General features: G+C 40.8%; 1 protein-coding gene across 2 annotated transcripts in view; it reads right to left on the reverse strand.

Annotated features, from left to right (window-relative positions):
* Positions 1-20,090, reverse strand: part of cep89 (centrosomal protein 89) — a 57,146-nt gene that overhangs the window by 34,853 nt on the left and 2,203 nt on the right. For both annotated transcript variants that reach the window (XM_070970565.1, XM_070970573.1), the window contains 13 exons: positions 19,285-19,477; positions 17,882-17,933; positions 15,857-15,943; positions 14,139-14,387; positions 13,180-13,322; positions 11,951-12,001; positions 10,140-10,223; positions 8,885-8,988; positions 8,612-8,727; positions 6,195-6,375; positions 5,354-5,521; positions 3,841-3,982; positions 921-1,010 (listed from right to left, as the gene is read on the reverse strand). In XM_070970565.1, coding sequence (XP_070826666.1) covers positions 921-1,010; positions 3,841-3,982; positions 5,354-5,521; positions 6,195-6,375; positions 8,612-8,727; positions 8,885-8,988; positions 10,140-10,223; positions 11,951-12,001; positions 13,180-13,322; positions 14,139-14,387; positions 15,857-15,943; positions 17,882-17,933; positions 19,285-19,477 — 1,660 coding nt within the window. The remainder of the gene's footprint in view (positions 1-920; positions 1,011-3,840; positions 3,983-5,353; positions 5,522-6,194; positions 6,376-8,611; positions 8,728-8,884; positions 8,989-10,139; positions 10,224-11,950; positions 12,002-13,179; positions 13,323-14,138; positions 14,388-15,856; positions 15,944-17,881; positions 17,934-19,284; positions 19,478-20,090) is intronic.

Here is a 20,090-nt window from a genome sequence, read left to right on the forward strand (position 1 = left end):
CGGTTCAATCATATAAATTCAGTGTGAATGGGATCCAGACCAGAACTGAAATGCAGCAACTGTATCAATTCTTTTCCGATGGTCTGGACCAAATGAACTGGGACACAGGTGTGAACATCCCTTTAGTTAGACTGCAGCATATTAGTGAGGGTGCAACTGAACAAGTGACAAGTTTTATGTGAAACTAAGTAATTACAATGTTTTTGAAGTCAACCTTTAAGATCAGCCTTGTGCTCTGTTGCTACAACAAGCTGCTGCATGAACTTGCCACTCTCTACATGCTATCTTTTCGAACATTTGCATCTTACTATTCATCAAGTTCTTGGTGCATACACACAGTACTGGATTTCGCTCCACAGTTTGCTCGACTGCCTGCCTGAAATTGGTCCTTCTGTTTGTGATCATTATCTTTATGCTAGTGTTTTCTTAACATTTAACATGATGTCTGTGTGGGCTGCTGATTTTACACTTTGTAGAAGATGGGAAAATGAAGTCCTGGAGACTCAGTGAGTTCATCTTGAGAGGTGGCAATCTGAGAGAGTGTTTATCAATTTATGCTTTCTGAGTCATGGAGACTGATAGTAGACAGTTTATTGAGTGCAGTGGAGTGGGCTGATCAACAGGAAATATATTCTAAAATTCAGGACATTGAGGCACCAGCTGAGTCAAAGTTGTGGCCTCACAAGCTACCCCGACATTAGTTAGGTATCAAATGCTGCTGGCAAGGACCATCTTTGGAACAGAATACACAGAAGAGTTTTTCCCCCAGTTCTCTGTGCAGGCTACTAAAAGACAAACTGACCGCATTGCAAGTTACCTTTACCTTTTCAAAAACACTGAAACATGCATCTCATGATAAAAAGGGCCGTTCAGAGGATTCGACTGCAGTGTGAAAGCAATGTTTGAATATAGGAACTTACTTTGACTTCTTCCTGTAGCTTTACAAATCGCACTGTGCCATTCAGAATCCTGCTGATGCATCCCTGCTTTTCCTGCTGAAGAACTGAAGCCTGGGGAGGTAGAGAGGGAACATGGGAGGTTATGGATCTAAGAGAATGGGGGGGTTGAGGAATAAAGGAAAACAAGAAAGACTGTTGAATTAGTTGTCAATTTAATTCGTCCTGTTTTCAGTTTAGTATAACTAGTCAAAGGTTTAGAACTGTAGGTGTGCAGACAAATAAGAATAAAAAGATATCATGGTATTACCAACTGTTAGTCTTTATCACATTAATAATCAAAACAAGGGGAAAATATCTGTCAGTGTACAAAGCACAGCTATGGCTGAGCCAAAATTCACCTCATTAAGGCTGACATAGATCCTCTGTACCTACATTTCTCTGCAGATATGTTAAAAAAAGGTTGTGAGTGGGAGTGAGTGGGAAGGAAAAAGTATTCAATAGAGTATAATTTGACTAAGGAGCCTTTTTATTTTCAGCATCTCTTCACTTTTATGCTTCTCAGCTGGCTGACCTTGGACACATACATACAATGAACTGTCTTTTTGAAGACGTTCCAGTCAATGATGCATAATTAGCAGGATTGTTCAAGATATTCACTGCAAAATGCAGCTAAGGGAGACTGCAAACTTCCATCTAAATTTAAAGAAGCGTTTGTTCAGTGCCTGAAAGGTGAAAATCAGCGTCTTGGATATTAACATCCTGGCCTCACAGCTGGGCATCAAAAGCAAGAATAATTAAGACAGATCAGAGATATACATCCATACAGAACTGTGGTCACCCTGTCCTCATCCAGACAAATCAGTTCTTGTTAGCTTTAGTCTGGCTACCTCTAATATGGTGTCAGTCTGACCTTCATGGGCTCTTGCTCCTCTAAAAGTTAGCTATGGAAATGTCTGAATCTTTACCACTTTATCCAAGTCCACCAGTGACCAAATGAGTAGATTACTAATCCAGTCAGGTATCAAGGCACTAAAATAACACAAGATGCTATTGATGGAAAGCAATATGACGCTCCACAGCCACCACAAGAAAAACACATTTTCTATGAGTCAGTTTTCGATGAATTCATACTTGTGTATCTATTCTTGCTGAGAATAGATCAAATCACTAAAAATGTACAAGAAACAGAATTGAAAATGTGTATGTACTGTGTATGATGTTTCCCATCACTCCTTTCTCTCTCAATTGTAGACTATCAAATTAAGTAAAAATAATCTTGATTGATTATAAGCTTTGACCAAATTGAAGCCCTGTGTCAGACAACAAATACCTTACTTTCTGCTGACTATCACCCTGTGTTACATTTTTTGCAGGTATAAGTAGCTCCTCCATCTCTCCTGTGCATTGCATTGTGGGACAAGAGTGTCAATTGAACAGCACTTTGAGTATATTTAATGTCACTTTTCTAGTGGGAATGCACTGTCTACAGTTTGCAGCAAGGAGTAAGAACCTGCTATGCATTGGACACACAGCCTTTGCAGACCTCCACATGTCAGGGCCAGATTTACAAATTGTATTCCACCCATAGGGAGTGATTATTGAATGAATGTTACCCAGTCATACATCTGTCTTCTGTCCACATATCCTGGATGGATGGGTGGAATAACTGAAGGCTCACCAAAGGAAAAGCCTCTACACAATCCACTGTGGTACAGAGCAGCAGGTTCCAAAGAACCTGGCGGAGCAGCAGGTGGAGGGTGGAGGTGACAGTGACACAGCAGTGTCAGTCGGATATTTTATTTAGAATTATTGATCACCATTGCTCTCAGTATGTAGTTACCTATTTTATCTATTTCTTTATTTTTATTTAAGTCACTGACTTAATGTCTGCTGTCCTTGAAATAACTGTATAATTACTTTCTTAATTCCTGTACAGTAAGGACAAACGCACTTTTATTGTTCCCACAAAAGCCTGTCTTGTTAATATTCAGTACCTGTGCTATTTACACCTGTTATTCAGAATTTACATCCCATTACATCTCCCAGTAAGCCATGATACTATGCCAGCATGCAAAATACCAGTACTCTAGAACTAGCTATGAACCTGCTATGACCTGCCGAAGTATCTGTTGTGAAAAAGGTCTATTGCTGGCACCATTAGTAAATTTAGTGGGATGCTTTCTCAGTAACACTTATTTCACAAGCAGTTATGTGCTGACACACATAAGGGGTCCCCTGAAGGAAGGACGGATGCTCCACCTGTTTGAAAAATGACTCACATGACCTCAGGAACCCTAACAAAAGTTTTCTCAGAGTATTCTGCCTCTGTGTCATCAGCAGTCACACGCTGCATCTTTATTGTTCAGTGGCCCCTCAGTTCATGTACGAAGCAGCTTTATTGGGAATTTGTCAGCCTTGTTGCTGTAGCGTTTGGCTGATTCCTGCCTGCCACTTTAAGTTCTGGGTGATTGCCAGCTCTCCTGTGGTTGTTGTCCTCATCCTACCTGCCTTCACAGCAGTTACAAGCCTGACAAAATACAAGTAAATGTACTTTAAACTCAACCGGTTGACTTTTGGTGTCTTTATTTGAGTTCAGTCATCTGCTGCAGTATCTGAGCTGGCACTTCCAGCAACCGCCTAAAGGTTAAATAAATGCTGCAGGTCCAACTGTTATTACATCCTATTGGCTCAGTTTGCCTTAATTTTTTTATATGGCATACAGCAGAAAACTGGTTTAAAAAATGAAAGGGAAACTAATAAACCAACCAATAAGTCATATTTTGTTCAACAGAAATGATCCATGTGTTGGTGTATCTATGTGTGTGTCAGAACTATCAAGTGTAATAGCCAGTCTTTCTGCAGTGTCAAAAGCACATTGTGTAATACCATGTTTACCATGTGTAATAAAATCTTTCCACAGTATCAGTAGGATCAGTAGTACCATCTGTAATAGTTGGTCTCTCTCCTGGGAAATGTGCTCGGCCACAGAAATGACAGCTCCCATGTAGTCCCGAGTCTTTTCCTCTTTTAACAGGCACTCTTCCTTCTGTCGCTTCAATACACTCATCCTCCTCTCAGCCTTCCTGGGTGATGGACAGACAGGGGAGATGAATTCAAGGAAGTGAGGGAGGAAAACGGTGAAGGGGAAAGAAAAAGCAGGATAGCAATAAACAGAGGACAAATTAATGTGAGAGGGGAAAAATGCATCAGTTTCTGTGGAAAGGAACAGGGCAGAGAGAACAGCTGAAAACAGGGAATACTAGAGGGTCAGAATTAACTGGACGGCAGCTTGAGACCCTTCCATATTGATGTGATCGGGGTGGAAACATGTTGATTAATCAAACACCTTCTGACAACCTTCACACTTTAGAATGAGAAAGTTCGCATTAATCTCAGCTCAGATCCACAGGGAACAGAGGAAGGCTGAACTGGTGGAAAGACCTGAAAGATGATAAGAGGCGTAATGCTGATGAAAAGCCACTGAGCAACTTCAGCCTACGTATGTCTGTACAGGGTGTTAAATCACCCTCTCACACTCGGACTTTCATGGTCATTTTTATTGTCATTTTTGGTTAAAGTGAGTGTATGTTTTAAACATGGGATAAAACTCTGAAGAGGGGTTAAAAAAATAGTGGTGCTGAGCCTGGCAACTAGGGAAAAGCCTTCAACTCAAGTCCCTCTTCGGGATAAACTGGGTGAGTTTAAAAGATATTTGATTTGATGGTTGCTGATTTGATCTAAGGTGGACTTCATTTGTTGTTTTCTTCTCTTCAATTCAATTTGATTTTCTGTCACACATTGATTCAGTACTTATTAGTCAAAACTGTACAGCTATTAAAGGTCCTGCACACCCAAACAGGTATTTTATTTTAACCTGGCTGATTATTGCATTTCTGCCTAACTTAAAGTCGGCAGAGCTATGAAGTGAATTATGTGAAGCCTCTAAACTCCATGAACTAATAAGAATAATTAAGGTGTGAGCTGCAATATCCTATTAGGTTCAACAAAACTGACAGCAGATTGAAGGAAATGTCAGACACAGTTTGTACTCCGTATGTGTGGGTGGACAATCTGCGCTTTTCTGCATTTATCAGAATAAAAAAATGAAATAAAAAACGTATGTTTCAGTGGTGTTATGTTATGGTATAAAATGTGTACATATCAACCTTAGAAGACGTGGAACTATGTCGATTCAACTTTTAAACAGATCACGTATCGGACAGCTTCGTCTTCTTTTGCATCTTCTATGCCTTTAAGTTCGGTTAATGGCGTAGTGTCAACAGGTTTCTGTTCAAACATATCAAAAAAACTTGGCTGGGGGTTATTGAGAGCAGTTGGAACTACATTAGCTTTGTTGATTTAAGGTATAACGGACATACCTGTAGTCTTATGAGATATAGCCAACGGGCTTGCTGTAGGCTTCATGTGTAAGAAAGAAAACAGTATATTTGTACCTGCTGGCTTGTCTTCTGAGCTCCAGCTCAGCCCCCATTTTCTTTAAATCAGCAGTCAGGTTGGCTTTGTCCGCAACAAGACTCCTATTCTCCTCCTGCAGGATGGACAATCTGAGAAGCACCTTGTCCATCTCACTCTTATTACTGCTCTCCTGCTGCTCCAGTTGCCTGAGAGCCAAGAGCAGATTGTACAGCACACTGTAACACAACATCTGGTACTTGGTGACCACTTTTCAACAAAGTGTATCCCATCACTACGTGATGTACCAAACTACAAACATTTGCTTGAGTTTTAATGCTCCTGTGAACTTGCATCCTTTATACTACATATTTTGATTATCTTGTGGAAAGCTGAGTTTCGGGTAAAATCCCACTGGCTTTCTTACGCACCTCCATCAATTATATCTAAAAGCAATTAGAACAGGGATTCTGCTCTACTCTGTCTGTCTAGTTGTCACATCCCATTGCCCTTCTCTATGGGAATGACATGTACAGTGCTTCAGGGGCTCCACTTGTTTGTTCTTTGTCCTGTTTTGTTCTTGTTCTGCTACAAACAACTAACACTGAATTGAGGTTAACTCTTGGCAAGCCTGTTGAAAAGGAGGCCGTGCATTTAGTATTTTAGGATGAAAACATGGAGTGAAAACTGTGCATCTAACATACAGCAAGCGAGAATGTGTCACTAATTCTAAACTGTTGTACGGTTCTTCTCTTCTCTTGTTTGCACTTCACAGCAAAGAAAAGAAGTGTGTCCCAGTTCAACAGCAGAACAGTTTTAACACTGCTTCATTCATCTTTCAGAGAAATTACTATTTGATAAGATGAGACATTGTAGGGGTACCGTCTGAGTTTCCCAGCAATGTTGCAGTGTTCGTCCCAGGTGATGGCATCCTTCAGGCGGGCCTGCAGAACTTGTACCTCCCTCATATTTGTCTGCACCTCCCCCCGGCTCTTTTCCAGGTCCTCCTGTAAATGCTGTTTTTCCGCCTCTAACAACATCAATTGCTTTGACACCTTGGAAACTGCAGAGAGAAGAGAGGGAGAGGAGAGGTGGGGAAATAAAATGTCAAATAGTCAATATGATGCAGGGCAAAGGTGAAAGAGAATTACGCTCAAAGTTTCAAGTTTTCTTTTAGCATTTGTTTTCAAGATTTCCTCTTCAACTTCAACTGCAGATGGTTTTCCCTCATACCTTCCCTACAATTTCCTAAGAAATTCATTTTTAATCATAGGGCCCTATATTTGCAGTGGTATTTCATGTTTTCCTGCACAAGAAATTTGCTTTGCTGGTATTTGTGTGGTATCTTGGTGCCCAACGATGAGTGTACAGTGCAGTGGCGAGAGGAGAGGTGTCAACAGGTGGGAGGTACATTCAAATGAGGCAGCACAAAGAGAGCTGATACAGATCCACACCACATCTGCTTGTGGTGCAACGTCACTCGGCTGCTACTATGGTGATTTTGTCAACAAGAGCAAACTAAAGACTATGAGTGTTGTCTGTTTAAATCCCAGTTCATTAATCTTGTACATCACAGCATCCTTTATAACTTAAAAAAAAGCTGTTTTTTATTTTTAAAATTTAAGGAGCAAATACTGCTGTGTCACATTTTAAGATATGAGACAACCACTTACAATGTGACATACAGTCATGACAGTTATGACTGAAGTGGTATGGGATTGATGCAATCATGTACCAATGAACTGTGTAAAACCAAAATCTGCCTTTGGCTGCAGATACGTTGTGCTGTGTGTTCACACGGTGCCATTGTGCACTAACATCATTTTCAGGAGAAGCTGATTCTTCACTTAATAAGTTATAGCTGTCATGCATGATTGGCTTAGCTGTTTCAGAGTGATGAGACCAGTGATGTGACTGATGTGCTGAGAGTGTATTTCCTGTATAATCACTACACTCTCCCCAGCTCATTTACACTGACTGTGTGTACACTTTGCCAGTGGTCCACGACACCACTTATCAGCCACTTACAATGCAGTCCTGAGGCCTAACAACCAGTCCCACCATGACTCGTGTGACCCTAACAACTCACATGATGGTTAGGTGTGACCTCAACAACTCCCAAGGTGTGAATGATTCTGCAAGAGGATAAATGCCTTCCCAGCTGTCAGTTACAACCGATGAAGCCTCTTGGATGAGAGGCGAAAGGCCTTCTAGAACAGGCATGGGCAAACTATGGCCCGTCTAACGTTTAAATCCGGCCCGCCGAACTTGAAAAAATTAAATGAATAAACCTTGTTAATGACTTCTATGCTTCACTCAATGAAGCTGCGTTTCCAAATCTCCGGCGGACAGCGCAGAAGATGCTGGCAATGTTCGGCTCGACCTACGTGTGTGAACAGACCTTCAGCGCCATGAACATCAACAAAGCCAGCCACAGATCCAAGTTAACAGACCAACACCTCAGATCCATTCTGAGAATCGCCACAACAAAACTAACTCCAGACTTTGATGCGCTGGCTAAAAAAGGAGACCAACAACACTGTTCCCCTTAAAATTAAAAGTGTCTCCGTGATGCGCACGTGAGTGCAAGTTCTCCAAATAAATAGTCAAGCAGATCAAATATAACGTGCTCCACAGACTGACTTGCTGCTACTGTTTCGTCCTTGCACTTGTCGTTGTTGACTTTTGGCACTGGGGAAACAAATTGAATAGAAGGAGCAGGACAAGTACATCTGCATGTCCTATCGTTTTTGAAAAAAAGACAGTCAGGAGGAGAGTGATGGTGATATCCTGAAGGATAACAGAACTTTCAGTGATGTAAAATAGAAATGGTTAGTAATAAAAAAAGTTGCATTTTATTCATTTGATTTTCAGTGTTTTAAGACTCATTTTAAAGTCAGATATTTTGTTGTAATACTTTTCTTCATTTTCATTTGAAATTAAAGCACAGGTTTTCTCCATATACCAAGATGTGTATTTTTTCTCCAATGAGGTGGGGTTACCAAAGCACTCCATCCATCTGCTCCTGGTCCGGCCCCTTTGTCAAATGTTAGAACCCATTGTGGCCCACGAATCAAAAAGTTTGCACACCCCTGTTCTAGAATCTCAAGCAAGTCCAGCTGCCAGCTGAAGTACCATGACCTGGATCAATCAGAGCCTTCACAGACAAGCGTATAGTGTACATGAGCAAAAATATCAGGTGTCCTTTGAGACATCCACACAACCCCTGCATCCAAGACATACCACTCTGTGTTTGTTGTTGTGTTTGGGTGGTTAAAATAGAGAGTCTTCAACTGTACCTTCAGAAAGGTGTCTGCTGTGGCTGGCCTTGGCCTTAACATGCTGAGCCTCAAGCTGATCAATAAGAATCTGATTCTCCTGCAAAACCAAAAAGGCCTGTTGTTGTAGTTGATGACTGTAGAGAGAAAGAGGGAAAGGGAGAGAACAGAGACAGGCAAAAGCTGAATGGAATAAAAGTAGTATTTAATTTTCACTACATAAACGGAATGAGTGGTGATGAAGTGCTAACAGTGCTTAACCAATACACAAACCAAGAGTGTATTTCTTCTTACCAGTCCTTCTGGTTGACCCCTTCGATCTTTGCAATTTCATCATGGAGTCTCTCATTTTCTTTGATCACCTCCTCTACGTGAACACGCAACCTCTTCACCTCCTCCTGTGCAAGGCAGACAAAGACACGCAAGGATACAATATAATTAGTTTTAAACTGCAGACAGCAAAACAAAAACAAAAAAATAAAAATCCTCTATGTTACTACCACCCCTCTGCCAAGAATTAATTCCTTGGCAGCAGCTCTAGCTGTGTGTGCCAGTTCAGCAGGGGCCTGTACTATGAAGATACATTAGTGAGTTAGCCAGCTATCTCTGGGCTGAACTCAAAATTCTCTGGCTCACTTTTAACAGGGGTAGATTTCCATGATGACCTTTGCTGCATAGCTAACCTGCCCCGGAGCAGGTTGACTGCAGAGGATCAGATGAAAACGTGTCAACAGCCTTCCTACTGACCAATCAATCAAATGGAAAAGTGAGTCAGGATTCCTACAGGATCCTGACATGGACTTCCATTTCCTCTGTAAAACAGAGCATCTAACAAACAGAGCGATAGTTCATGGCAAAAAAAGAGACAAAATGACAAGTATAACTGCGTTTTAACTGTGCACAGTTTCGTTTATTCCCAAAGGAACATTTCTAATAATTGAGAATCACTTTCTTCTGTCACTTTTCATTTTTTCTCAATTTTCCTGCAATTATCAGAGTTTCATCTCATATCATATCAAGTATTCCACTCATGGTTGCGATGATGTTGCCTGTAATTAAAAAGGCTGCTTGCTTTGCAGTACAGGCTCCTGTTAATGCTGCTGCTGGATTTTTTTTTACTTCTTCCATAAATGTGGACCTGGATCTAAAATCAAAAACAAAACTGAAAGCTTTGCACAATAGATTCATTCCACAGCTAAATCATTACCATGAGCATGAGAAACTATACATGCTTGGGTTTTGCTATTAAACTCCCAGACTGTATTAAAAAAACATCAGAACCAGCTTTCAGAAACATACTGGACAACGGCATCACCAAGTGTATTCATCTGATGCACTGCATATTTCCAAGGCAGCACAACAGCAGTTTGCTGCTTCTGCCTCTAATAAAATAACCCATGTAGGATTCACCTGAGTGGTTAGATTACAAATGACTGGTTGGACTGGAGTGGATAATAACAGGAAGCTCATCGATATGCCTAGAATCTATCTCTCTATCTCTCTCACACACACACACACGCACACACACACACACATATACACAAACTACCTTAGTGATTTGTAGAAGTTCATCTTTCTCATTCATCCTGTCGTCATAGGCCAGCAGCAGAGGAGATAAATGCTTCATGTCAAGCTACAAAACAGGTAAAAGAAATTATCCAAATTAGCTGCAACATCACAGCATTAACACAATGTCATCTTCTCCAATACGTCCTACCATGTAAATCCTGCAAATCCTATCATGGTGAAGGGAAGAGCACTGCTGTATGTGCCTCTGGCTGGCTTACCCTGACATTCTCTTGCCCTAACCTTAACCGATTATAACTCCTCATACCTGAACCTAACATCCTCATGCAGAAAACCTAACCAAATCAGAGGCAGAGTAGGATGGGTCATCTCTTCACCATGGCAGGATTCGTAATTTAACACACCTCACAATGGCATCGGTAGTGTTCTTCTATAGATACTAGAGTTTAAATGTAGCTTCCATTGATATCAACAGAGTTCTACTACAGATCTCAATGACTTAATCATGTAAATTCCATTATAGCTCACAGTGAAACCATTGCATTTGTATTGTAGTTGACTTCTGAGTTCTTTGATTATGACATCACCAGTGTTGTACTGTGGCTCCCATTGGCATCACCAGAGGTCTACTAAAGTACATAGTGGCATTGCTAGAGTTCTCCTGTAGCTGAGAGTGACATCACTAGAGTTCTCCTGTAACTGAGAGTAACATCACTAGAGTTCTCCTGTAACTGAGAATGACATCACTAGAGTTCTCCTGTAGTTAAGAGTGACATCACTAGAGTTCTCCTGTAGCTAAGAGTGACATCACTAGAGTTCTCCTGTAACTGAGAGTGACATCACTAGAGTTCTCCTGTAGCTAAGAGTGACATCACTAGAGTTCTCCTGTAACTGAGTGACATCACTAGAGTTCTCCTGTAGCTAAGAGTGACATCACTAGTGTTCTCCTGTAGCTAAGAGTGACATCACTAGAGTTCTCCTGTAACTGAGAGTGACATCACTAGAGTTCTCCTGTAGCTAAGAGTGACATCACTAGAGTTCTCCTGTAGCTAAGAGTGACATCACTAGTGTTCTCCTGTAGCTAAGAGTGACATCACTAGAGTTCTCCTGTAGCTAAGAGTGACATCACTAGAGTTCTCCTGTAGCTAAGAGTGACATCACTAGAGTTCTCCTGTAGCTAAGAGTTGGTTGTGATTAGGTTTTTGTAGTAGTATGATTATGTCTTTCAGAAGGAAACATCATATTCTGGTTTCAGAAACCTGGACAAGCCTTTATCCTAAAAACACCTATAAACACCTTCTGACCATTGTTTATTGTACAGAACATAGTGACTGAGATGGTGAGAAATCAAAACACAACAGCACACAGATGGGATATGAATAACCAGGTTCCTCATGTTCCACATAAACATCATAAACATATCCAGAATAGATCAAAACCAGGATACTAATGTGCATGGAAACACACTCTACTATAGCTCTCAGCATTGCAAGGGTTCTATTGTATCTCACATTGTCATCATTTGGTTCTACTGTAGCTTGCAAGGTCATCACTTGAGTGCTACTGCAGATGTGGGGCTTTTCAAGGCAGATAATCACTGTTCAGACAATGAGTCACAGCAGCTGGTAAAACTGAACCATACCAGGTGCAAATGGGCTTCACCTTCTTGACTACTATTTAATCATTCTGCCATATTGAAAAAAAAATTACAGATTAAACTAGACAGCCATGTTAAACAGACTGGTTAGCTATATTAACCACATCAACCAACCAGAAGGATACACTAACGTCGTGCCACACTGAGGCAATGCACAGCTATATATGGATACTGACCAGCCAAGGAGGAGGAGACCCTGTCTTTGGTAAACCACTGATTCTGGAGCTCTGGATGAAACACAGCAAGAAAGAGAAAGAAAATAAAGTAAGCAGCTCAGGTCACTGAAACATTTTGCTGCTTCCTGTGTACAGTTGCTTAATGATTTTCATAGTGGGGCTATTTGAATATTTTCAATAGCAAAGGAAATTACAGTTTAATGGTGACACCATGAGACTTTGATTGCTGTCTTTTTATTATTCACAGACAGACTAGCAACACCTTTGTGGAAGCTAATGAGGATTCAAATAAAACATTGAATAAAAAACATTGTATTACAACAGAATAGTGGGGAAACGGAGCTAATTCAAACCTCTTATCATTGCATTACTCTACATTATTCTACCTTCCTAATGGTTTCCTTTTTCTCTTTCTTTCACAAGCCTCACTGTCAGTAATGAGAGCGAGCAGCTACAAGGGAAGCAAACTAGTGATGATAGCATGAGGTCTCTTGGTGTGAAGACACAGCATGAGGTAGCCATGATTAATACCACAGGCCAGCTACCTTCTGCAATGTGACACAGAACACACAATGGACAGACAGCCACAGACAGGAACAAGAAACTCCTTGAGTGCAACAAATCAGACAGAAAGACAGATGAAAAGAAGCCCACTGGTGGGGTTCAGGACCAAAGGCGGATTTCTATCTTTAAGGCTTGGTTACAAAGAAATGTTGCATTTTTCATCCAGTGCAAAAGCTGTGACTATAAAGTGATGTGCTGGTAATAGATTCTGTATAGAAGCTGATTAAATTAGACAGATGGGAATGGGTGATAGAAGGATTATAGTACAGAATAAGACAGACAAATTTCTCCTGTTGGTGAACAGAGCAGAGAGCACATTAGAACACATACAGCTGTATTCACTTAATCCTGCCCAAGTAAGACAGGCTGACTGATAAGAGAACATTTCCTGATGCAATTCCCTTACAGTTTTCTACAGGTAAGCTTTTTAAGTCTGGCTACATTGGCCTTCTAGCAAAATTCTCTTGAGCACGGTATGTGGCCATAAAAACTTCATGAGGGCAGGTTACAGGACGTGTCATTCAGCTGACTGAGACACACAAATGTGCTTCCACAAGCAAGTTTCACCACATTCTGTACTAAAAACCATCAAACATAAAAAACTGCAATGCACAAAATGAGGCACTACTTAAAAAGCAGAGGTGTTGTCTTGTAGCTTGTCATACCTCCTGTTTGGACAATGGTCTGAAGCAGGTTTGGTACCGACTCAGCTCCACGTTCAGACGGTGAACTGTCAATTTGAGGGCGTCATTTTCATCCACCAGCTCCTGGGCATGCTGCCTCAAATTCTGTAGCTCTGCCTGGCTGCCTGCATGCACAGCACATCAGGTTATAGATATTTTTAATCCATGAAATAATACTCTTATTCAGAATAAATGATAGTTGAACAGAATGCACGAGAATAATTCATGAATCTGTAAAAAAACAAATGACAATACGTCATAAACAAGAAGTGCTAAAGTCACGATTTTAGAGGCCTTAAAATAAACAACACACTAGAAATGGTCATTTTTATCGTGTCAGGAGGAAGGAACAGAGAGGACTGGTGAAATCTAAACTAAAGACTACCACAGTATATGGCAGGATGGCTTGGTAAGGTCTTTCTTCAACACGAGTTTGACTCTCCATGTGGTCTGCTTGGTGACCCTGAACCTCAACCTATGAGAGAAAAACAGAATTTCACCTTTGGGGGGTAATAAAGGACATACACTAGGCGAGAATGGCAGCAAAACTCTGTAAAACTGATCCATGCTGCTTCTTTCTGCCCACCAGGAGGTCAGCATGTCTTACCACCAAGCCAACCTGCTACCCACCTTAAGAGCTTTTTCTTCCTTTTCATGTTTAATGACTCCCTGACCCTCTCCCTCTCATCATGCTGCAGAGGTGCTGTGCAGCTCAAGGATCAGAGCCATATCCACTCACAGCACCATCTCGAGCCCCCTCCTTTCACCCTGTAAATGCATCTATCTGTTGTGACTCACTGCTTCTTTCCCTCTCTGTATCAATGATTTCCCTCATCACCTTTTGCCATTACTCCTTTTTTCACATTTTATTATCTTTCTCCTTCTCCTTATTCTCCTCTCTCAGTCCTGATGTATATCTCTCAGTAGCTCCCACACTGTACCTGCAGATGACCTCAGGTTTGAGGAGGCTTGGCTGTGACTGATCTCCTGCTCCAGCCGTTGCAGTCTCTCCTCGAGCAGCTTTTGTTCATGTACCATCCTTGTGTTCTTCTCTGGCAGGGCCCACACCACCTCCCTCTGCTCCTCACTGCACGCCTTGCTGGGCTCTGGAGACAGCTGGGTGAGATGTTTGGGGGTTTTGGCTTTGTTGTGTTTGCTGGGGTGGTCGGTGGTTTTGATGGGTAGTGTGGCTGAAATAGGGAGGCAAATTCTTTTAATGGTAGTAAATGCACATAGTATACAGAGAATAAAATGTGGAGTTGCAATGCATTCCTGCACAATTTGTGGGTGAGACAAAAATTAATTTCTTTGACTGTTTTATATTCAATTCTATTAAGTGACTAAAACTAACAAGTGTATTAAAATACATTGTCAGTATTAACAGAACAACAGATGGTATAACATGGAATAGTGTAGTATGGTGTTGGATGCTTTTAATCACTAGGCCAGAAAACATGGACACAACGCAGAAACCCAAACAGGAACATAACCATCTCAAAAAGTCAGTGGTCAGACTGAAAGAAAGAAAGAAAGAAAGAAAGAAAGAAAGAAAGAAAGAAAGAAAGAAAGAAAGAAAGAAAGAAAGAAAGACTACATAGAACATGCACACACACGCCATGCTTGGTGAAATTCTTCCTCCGCTTTTAACCCATCCTGGCTGACCAGTGCCCAGGGACCCAGTTTCTTTTTCATCACCATTGGTCAGGTGATGATCTTCATGCATGTTTTTTTTTTTTTTTTGGGGGGGGGGGGTTCATTTTTTATGGAGGATCCCCCAGGTGAGAGATCAACAGTATGCTCAGTCCATGGCTAAAGTGTACCTAGCCAATAGGTAGCATGTTCCTGAAGTTGTCCTTAACTGCTACCAAATAAAAACTCAGTGCCATGCAGAACACCCGAAAAATGACATCTAACAATATACATGCTTGCATTTTAAGGATTATATTCCAGTACATCTGAAATGCTGCTGAACGCCCTCTCATTTGAGGCTTTAAACTTGAACAGCATGCTATGTAGATACCCTCAAATGGACATAGAACATGCTTGCTACTACAGTAAATAAAGCTGAATATATCTTGCTTACCTAGATAGTGGTTATGTATATCTTAGTTTTGCGCAAAGATACATAAGTATCATGAAATCATGATACAGGATAAAGTACTACATATACAGACTATAGTTATATACCATTATAATACTTTAAATCCCATCAGAACAAGCTTTTCTGTCTCTTCTGTCTCATCTTAAGCACAGAGAGAGGGCAGCATGAGCAGTCTACAGCAGTCTGCAGTAGTGACCAGTCAACAGTGGTATGAGCTAGGAGGAAAGTAACGTACAGTATGCAACAGCTGATCATCTTGCATATACTGTACATGTTTGTTACGCCTGAGCAAGCTTTGTATTTCACATTTCTGCTGCACTTACAAATTTGACATATGTATTGCATGAAGGTTTGAATACAGTTTAACTGTACCAAGAGTGAGTGGACTGGAGAGAGCTAGGTCTGCTGCAGTCTGCACAGGGCAGGTTACAGCAAAAGGACTGACTCTTTTAACTTCAATATCCAGAGAGAGGAAATAAGGAAATCAAGTTAGTATTATGCACGAAAACAAAACAAAACAAATTTGGACACATCTACAAAGCAATACTTCTTTCTGACCTCCAGGGCTCTTCCTGATGGAGGCTTTCTTCTTGGAAGACTCACTGCTGGCTTCAGGAGACTGGACACTGTTTTCCTCAGTGAAATCTGAGAGGTGAGAAAAATCATGCCATCATTACCTGTGGGCTTGACTATATAACCCAAATTTACTCTCTGTAAAAGTGACTTTCAACCATGCCAACCAAAGCCCAAAACACCCCATCCAGCTGCCTCCAGAGCCCAGCAAGGCGTACAGTGGAGGGCAGGCTGCCACAAAGAGGAACAGAGGGATGATAGCTCGGATGTGTTACACACACCCAGAATGTATACGTCATGGTTTGGGGTGTTAATTTTGTTATTTCCTGTTTGATTTTTTTGAAAGACTTTTGCTTGTGTGTTATCTTTTGCTTTACTTCCTCTGACTTCCCACCTTTTATGATTGTTGATTCGCTTCACCTGTCCCTCATTAGTTTTCCGTGTAGTGTATTTAAGTCTGTGTTTTTACTTCAGTCTGTGCTGGTTCACCTTTGTGCATCAAGTGTTCCAGCCCTTTCCACTGTTCTTTGGACCATTTACTTTGTTTTCCTGGACCTTGCATGTTTTTTTGGACATTTTGACCTTTGTCTGCTTCACCATCCCAAAGGAATGGTGCTTATTGCTACGTTTTGTATATTTCTTTTTAAATAAATCATTTAAACTGCACTGGCTCTGCATCTGGGTGCATTTGGGTCATTGCCCTATTACTCCCTGTGCCTCTGTTCACACGACAACATATACGATTTAGTGAATAAAGCAGGAGGATTTTACAGACACATCATTTTAATTGAGTGCCTACAAAACTATAAAGAGGCTTTCCATCTAGCTCAAATACTGTAAGGTTTCATTATGGCTGTTATGGAACATTGGCAGACTAAGAGCTGTGTCTTCTTGCTTTGATAAAGGCTGAGCAGTCATGTGGTGCAGTCAGTTTGCATGACTCTTTATATTACTCACTGTTGAAATACAAAGGTGTACAACTCTGTTAGACACATTTAAATGAGGTGTACATCAGCATTGTATTATGACTGAGAGCTGCATAGCTTTGTTTTCCTGGATTTCAAATCACACACTAACTTGCAGCACCACCAACAGAATTACATTTGTTTTGCAGCATGTTGTTTGAGAGATGCTCACAGCACATTTGCTATTTCATTAGAGTTTATTCTCAGTGAGCAAGTAATAATCAAAAGATTTCCCGTCTGACACTGCTGTCTATTTACTGACACCCAACACAACATTGTCTGCTGACGTTAACGTTACCTCCTGCCTTTCACATCAATGGTTACAACCAGCAGGAGATTCAGCTTAAACGTTTTTAATGTAAATTTAATGCGTAAACTGAGTTGACCCTATCAATTTAGAAAATACAAATGCATTTTATACTGTACTGGCTATATGATGCAGAGTTCCTGCAGTTTCTGGATCGGCACTTAACAGCTGCTACATAAATAGAAACTTAAAGTCTCCCACAACATGGAGGTACTGACATCTTAAGGTGTGTTCATGGGCTGTACAGTAGACAAATATTCACTGTTGACTGGTTGCTTAGTAGCATGCATATTAATTGCATATTGGGTCTTAATTAATGATTATAAAGCTCTAATTAGTAACCTCTTATATACTACTTATTGATAGTAAGTAAAGGAAGTTAATCATCTATCCCTAACTCTTCATAATCCTAACCTCCAGCATATGGCATTAATAAGTAGTTATAATGACTAATAAAAAGCCAATACACGACTAATATACATGCTAATAAGCAAATGGTTAATGTTGAATATGTGTACCTGAATATGAAACGTTCCTGCTGACTTAAACAGTGATCAGTGAGGGTACATTAACTATGGATTGCTAAATTACACTACACTCAGCATTTTGTCCTATTTATAGGTGGAGTTATTGTGCCACTACGGACAGATTATGAGTTAGTTACTACTACTACTACACTTGTGTCCAATGTGCCGACATGTGTCCACCTGTCTCCCATTAGTGGTGTGAAGTCAGTACCTGGAGAAGGCAGTCTTCTGCCAAACATTTGATTTGGCTGGGGAGCACTGGTCTGGAAGACAGACAGGCAAAACAAACAGACAGGCAGTCAGACTCATAATGACTAAGTCTTTTCAAAAAGATTTCCAAAGCTCCGCTGGCTGGATCACTCTTATGCAAAGGCTATTTCAGAGACGACTGCATTTATTGCAATTGTCAAAATGTGCACAATAAGATCTTGTCAGTGTGCTAATTGTTGCCAATCTTCAGAGACACATTAAAGCAACATGAATGAGTCACAGAGGTGAGTTCAGCGTCATGACTATCATCAAGAACAGAAACTATATTCATATACACCGAGTTGCCAGTTATGTAGGTACACTTTGCTGTTGGACTGCATTTCATGACACAAAGGTGTTTCTGTTTTTTAGCCTACCCTAAATGGGCTGGACAAAACAATAGGAACACCTGTTTGTTTTAGCTAGGTGTGCCTAATAAACTGGCAACTGTATTTATAAACAAGTATGCAAGTATGATAGAGTGAATTTCTCACACTAACTAACATCCTCATCCTGAATGTTAAAGCAGGCAGCTGAAGAATGTGACTGTTTACAGTCCTGTATATTCATGATGACATACCCTGATGTTTCTGATGGATTTCATCGTTGTGTTAAAATCTAACCCCTAGGCCACTATTCTGGGTGCTCACCTTAGGTTATGGTACAAGGAACAGAAACATCCTGTCCTGTGTATGGCAAAAAAAAATGTCTTTAACTGGTGACTGTTGTGAAGACAGCACCAGGCAGGTAGACTGTGGCTTCAACCAAACGTAGAAGTATACGGGACAAGGACATGAATAGAATAATACCCCAAGAGTCTGTAAGAGCATGTATCTTAAGATATTATTCTATACCCCACCCAGCAACTGTGCAGATCACAGTACAGTACAGCAAAAGACCCAACAGATAAACATTACCCTTATTCCCTGTACAACTGTGCCTTCTAGTGGATCAGACTGGTATCACAACAACACTTTGCTTAAGAAAAATCATTTCAAAGCAGAAATTTTGACTTGTGACAGCAGGACAAGTCATCATCATCAGCCATTCCAGTGTACACACAGGGCCAGGGAACTGGCTCACCTAAATGTAATGAATGTCACTGAGGTTATAAATTAGACCTGTGCTGCTACTGCTCTCTAAATCTATGTCCTATGACTGGTCTATTGGCTCTAGTCTCTGCTGCCCACTAGGCAACTCCAGCTGGAGGTTAACAAGTTTGCAAAATACTCTTAGAGAGCTGATATTTATGGTAGGAAGAATGTTTCTCGTTTGCTTTCATTGACAGAACTGTTTTAACAACATCAATGCTCTAATTAAACAATCGCTGACACATAACAATGAGCTCCTCCTGTAGAGTCTCACCTTAGATTTTAGTGGCATGGCATAGACAGGATCTGTGACTGAACAATGCTCCGGTCTGTCCAGAGTTTGGTAAACATGTTCTTCCCCGTCCTCGTCATTCTCCACATCATGTTCCTTGTCTTCCAGCTCCTCTTCTGAGTGCTCAGGGGAGGACAGACGTGGCCGGCTGGCCAAATCCTCTGACCATCTGTCTCTGAGGAAGGTAAGAAAGTAATCAAAATATCAGTGGAGACATGTTAAACCTATTTAACCTCTGTAATAGGCATTTTTCAAGTGTCAAGTGTCCTAGTAAGCCATGAGTAATTCCATTCATAAAGGGAGATTATCCATCATCCATTTTATTATTTACACCTGTTCTTTCTACTACTGACATGACAAAATGTCTTTTGTTAAAAAAGCCTATTTGGAAAATTGCTAAAAAGAATAGAAAGAGAAAAGAAAAATATAGGATTTTAACTCTCATGGCAGGATTAGATGTCAGCCATCTGCGTCCTGTAGCACCAGGGCACATGTTCATGAAAAAAAGATTATTGAAACCAGGAGAAAATCCAGGTCTATATTTTAAATACTTTGAGGGAAACCTAAAACAAAGTCTTATTGCAGAAAAAACATTTTCATTTTTTATTTTTCAAGGTCACATCCCACATTTTACAGACACATCTTTTGCTCTTGTAACTCCAGATCGTAGAGCCTCTACTGCAAGAGAGCTCTAAAAATAACTTTAGTGCTACTCTGAAAAGTAGGACCAACCGTGTGCCATTGCGGCCCATGTTCTACTGCGACACGCTTGATAAACAGCCCCAGGT

The sequence above is a fragment of the Chaetodon trifascialis genome, chromosome 1, assembly GCF_039877785.1.
Source record: "Chaetodon trifascialis isolate fChaTrf1 chromosome 1, fChaTrf1.hap1, whole genome shotgun sequence".
NCBI lineage: Eukaryota > Metazoa > Chordata > Actinopteri > Chaetodontiformes > Chaetodontidae > Chaetodon > Chaetodon trifascialis.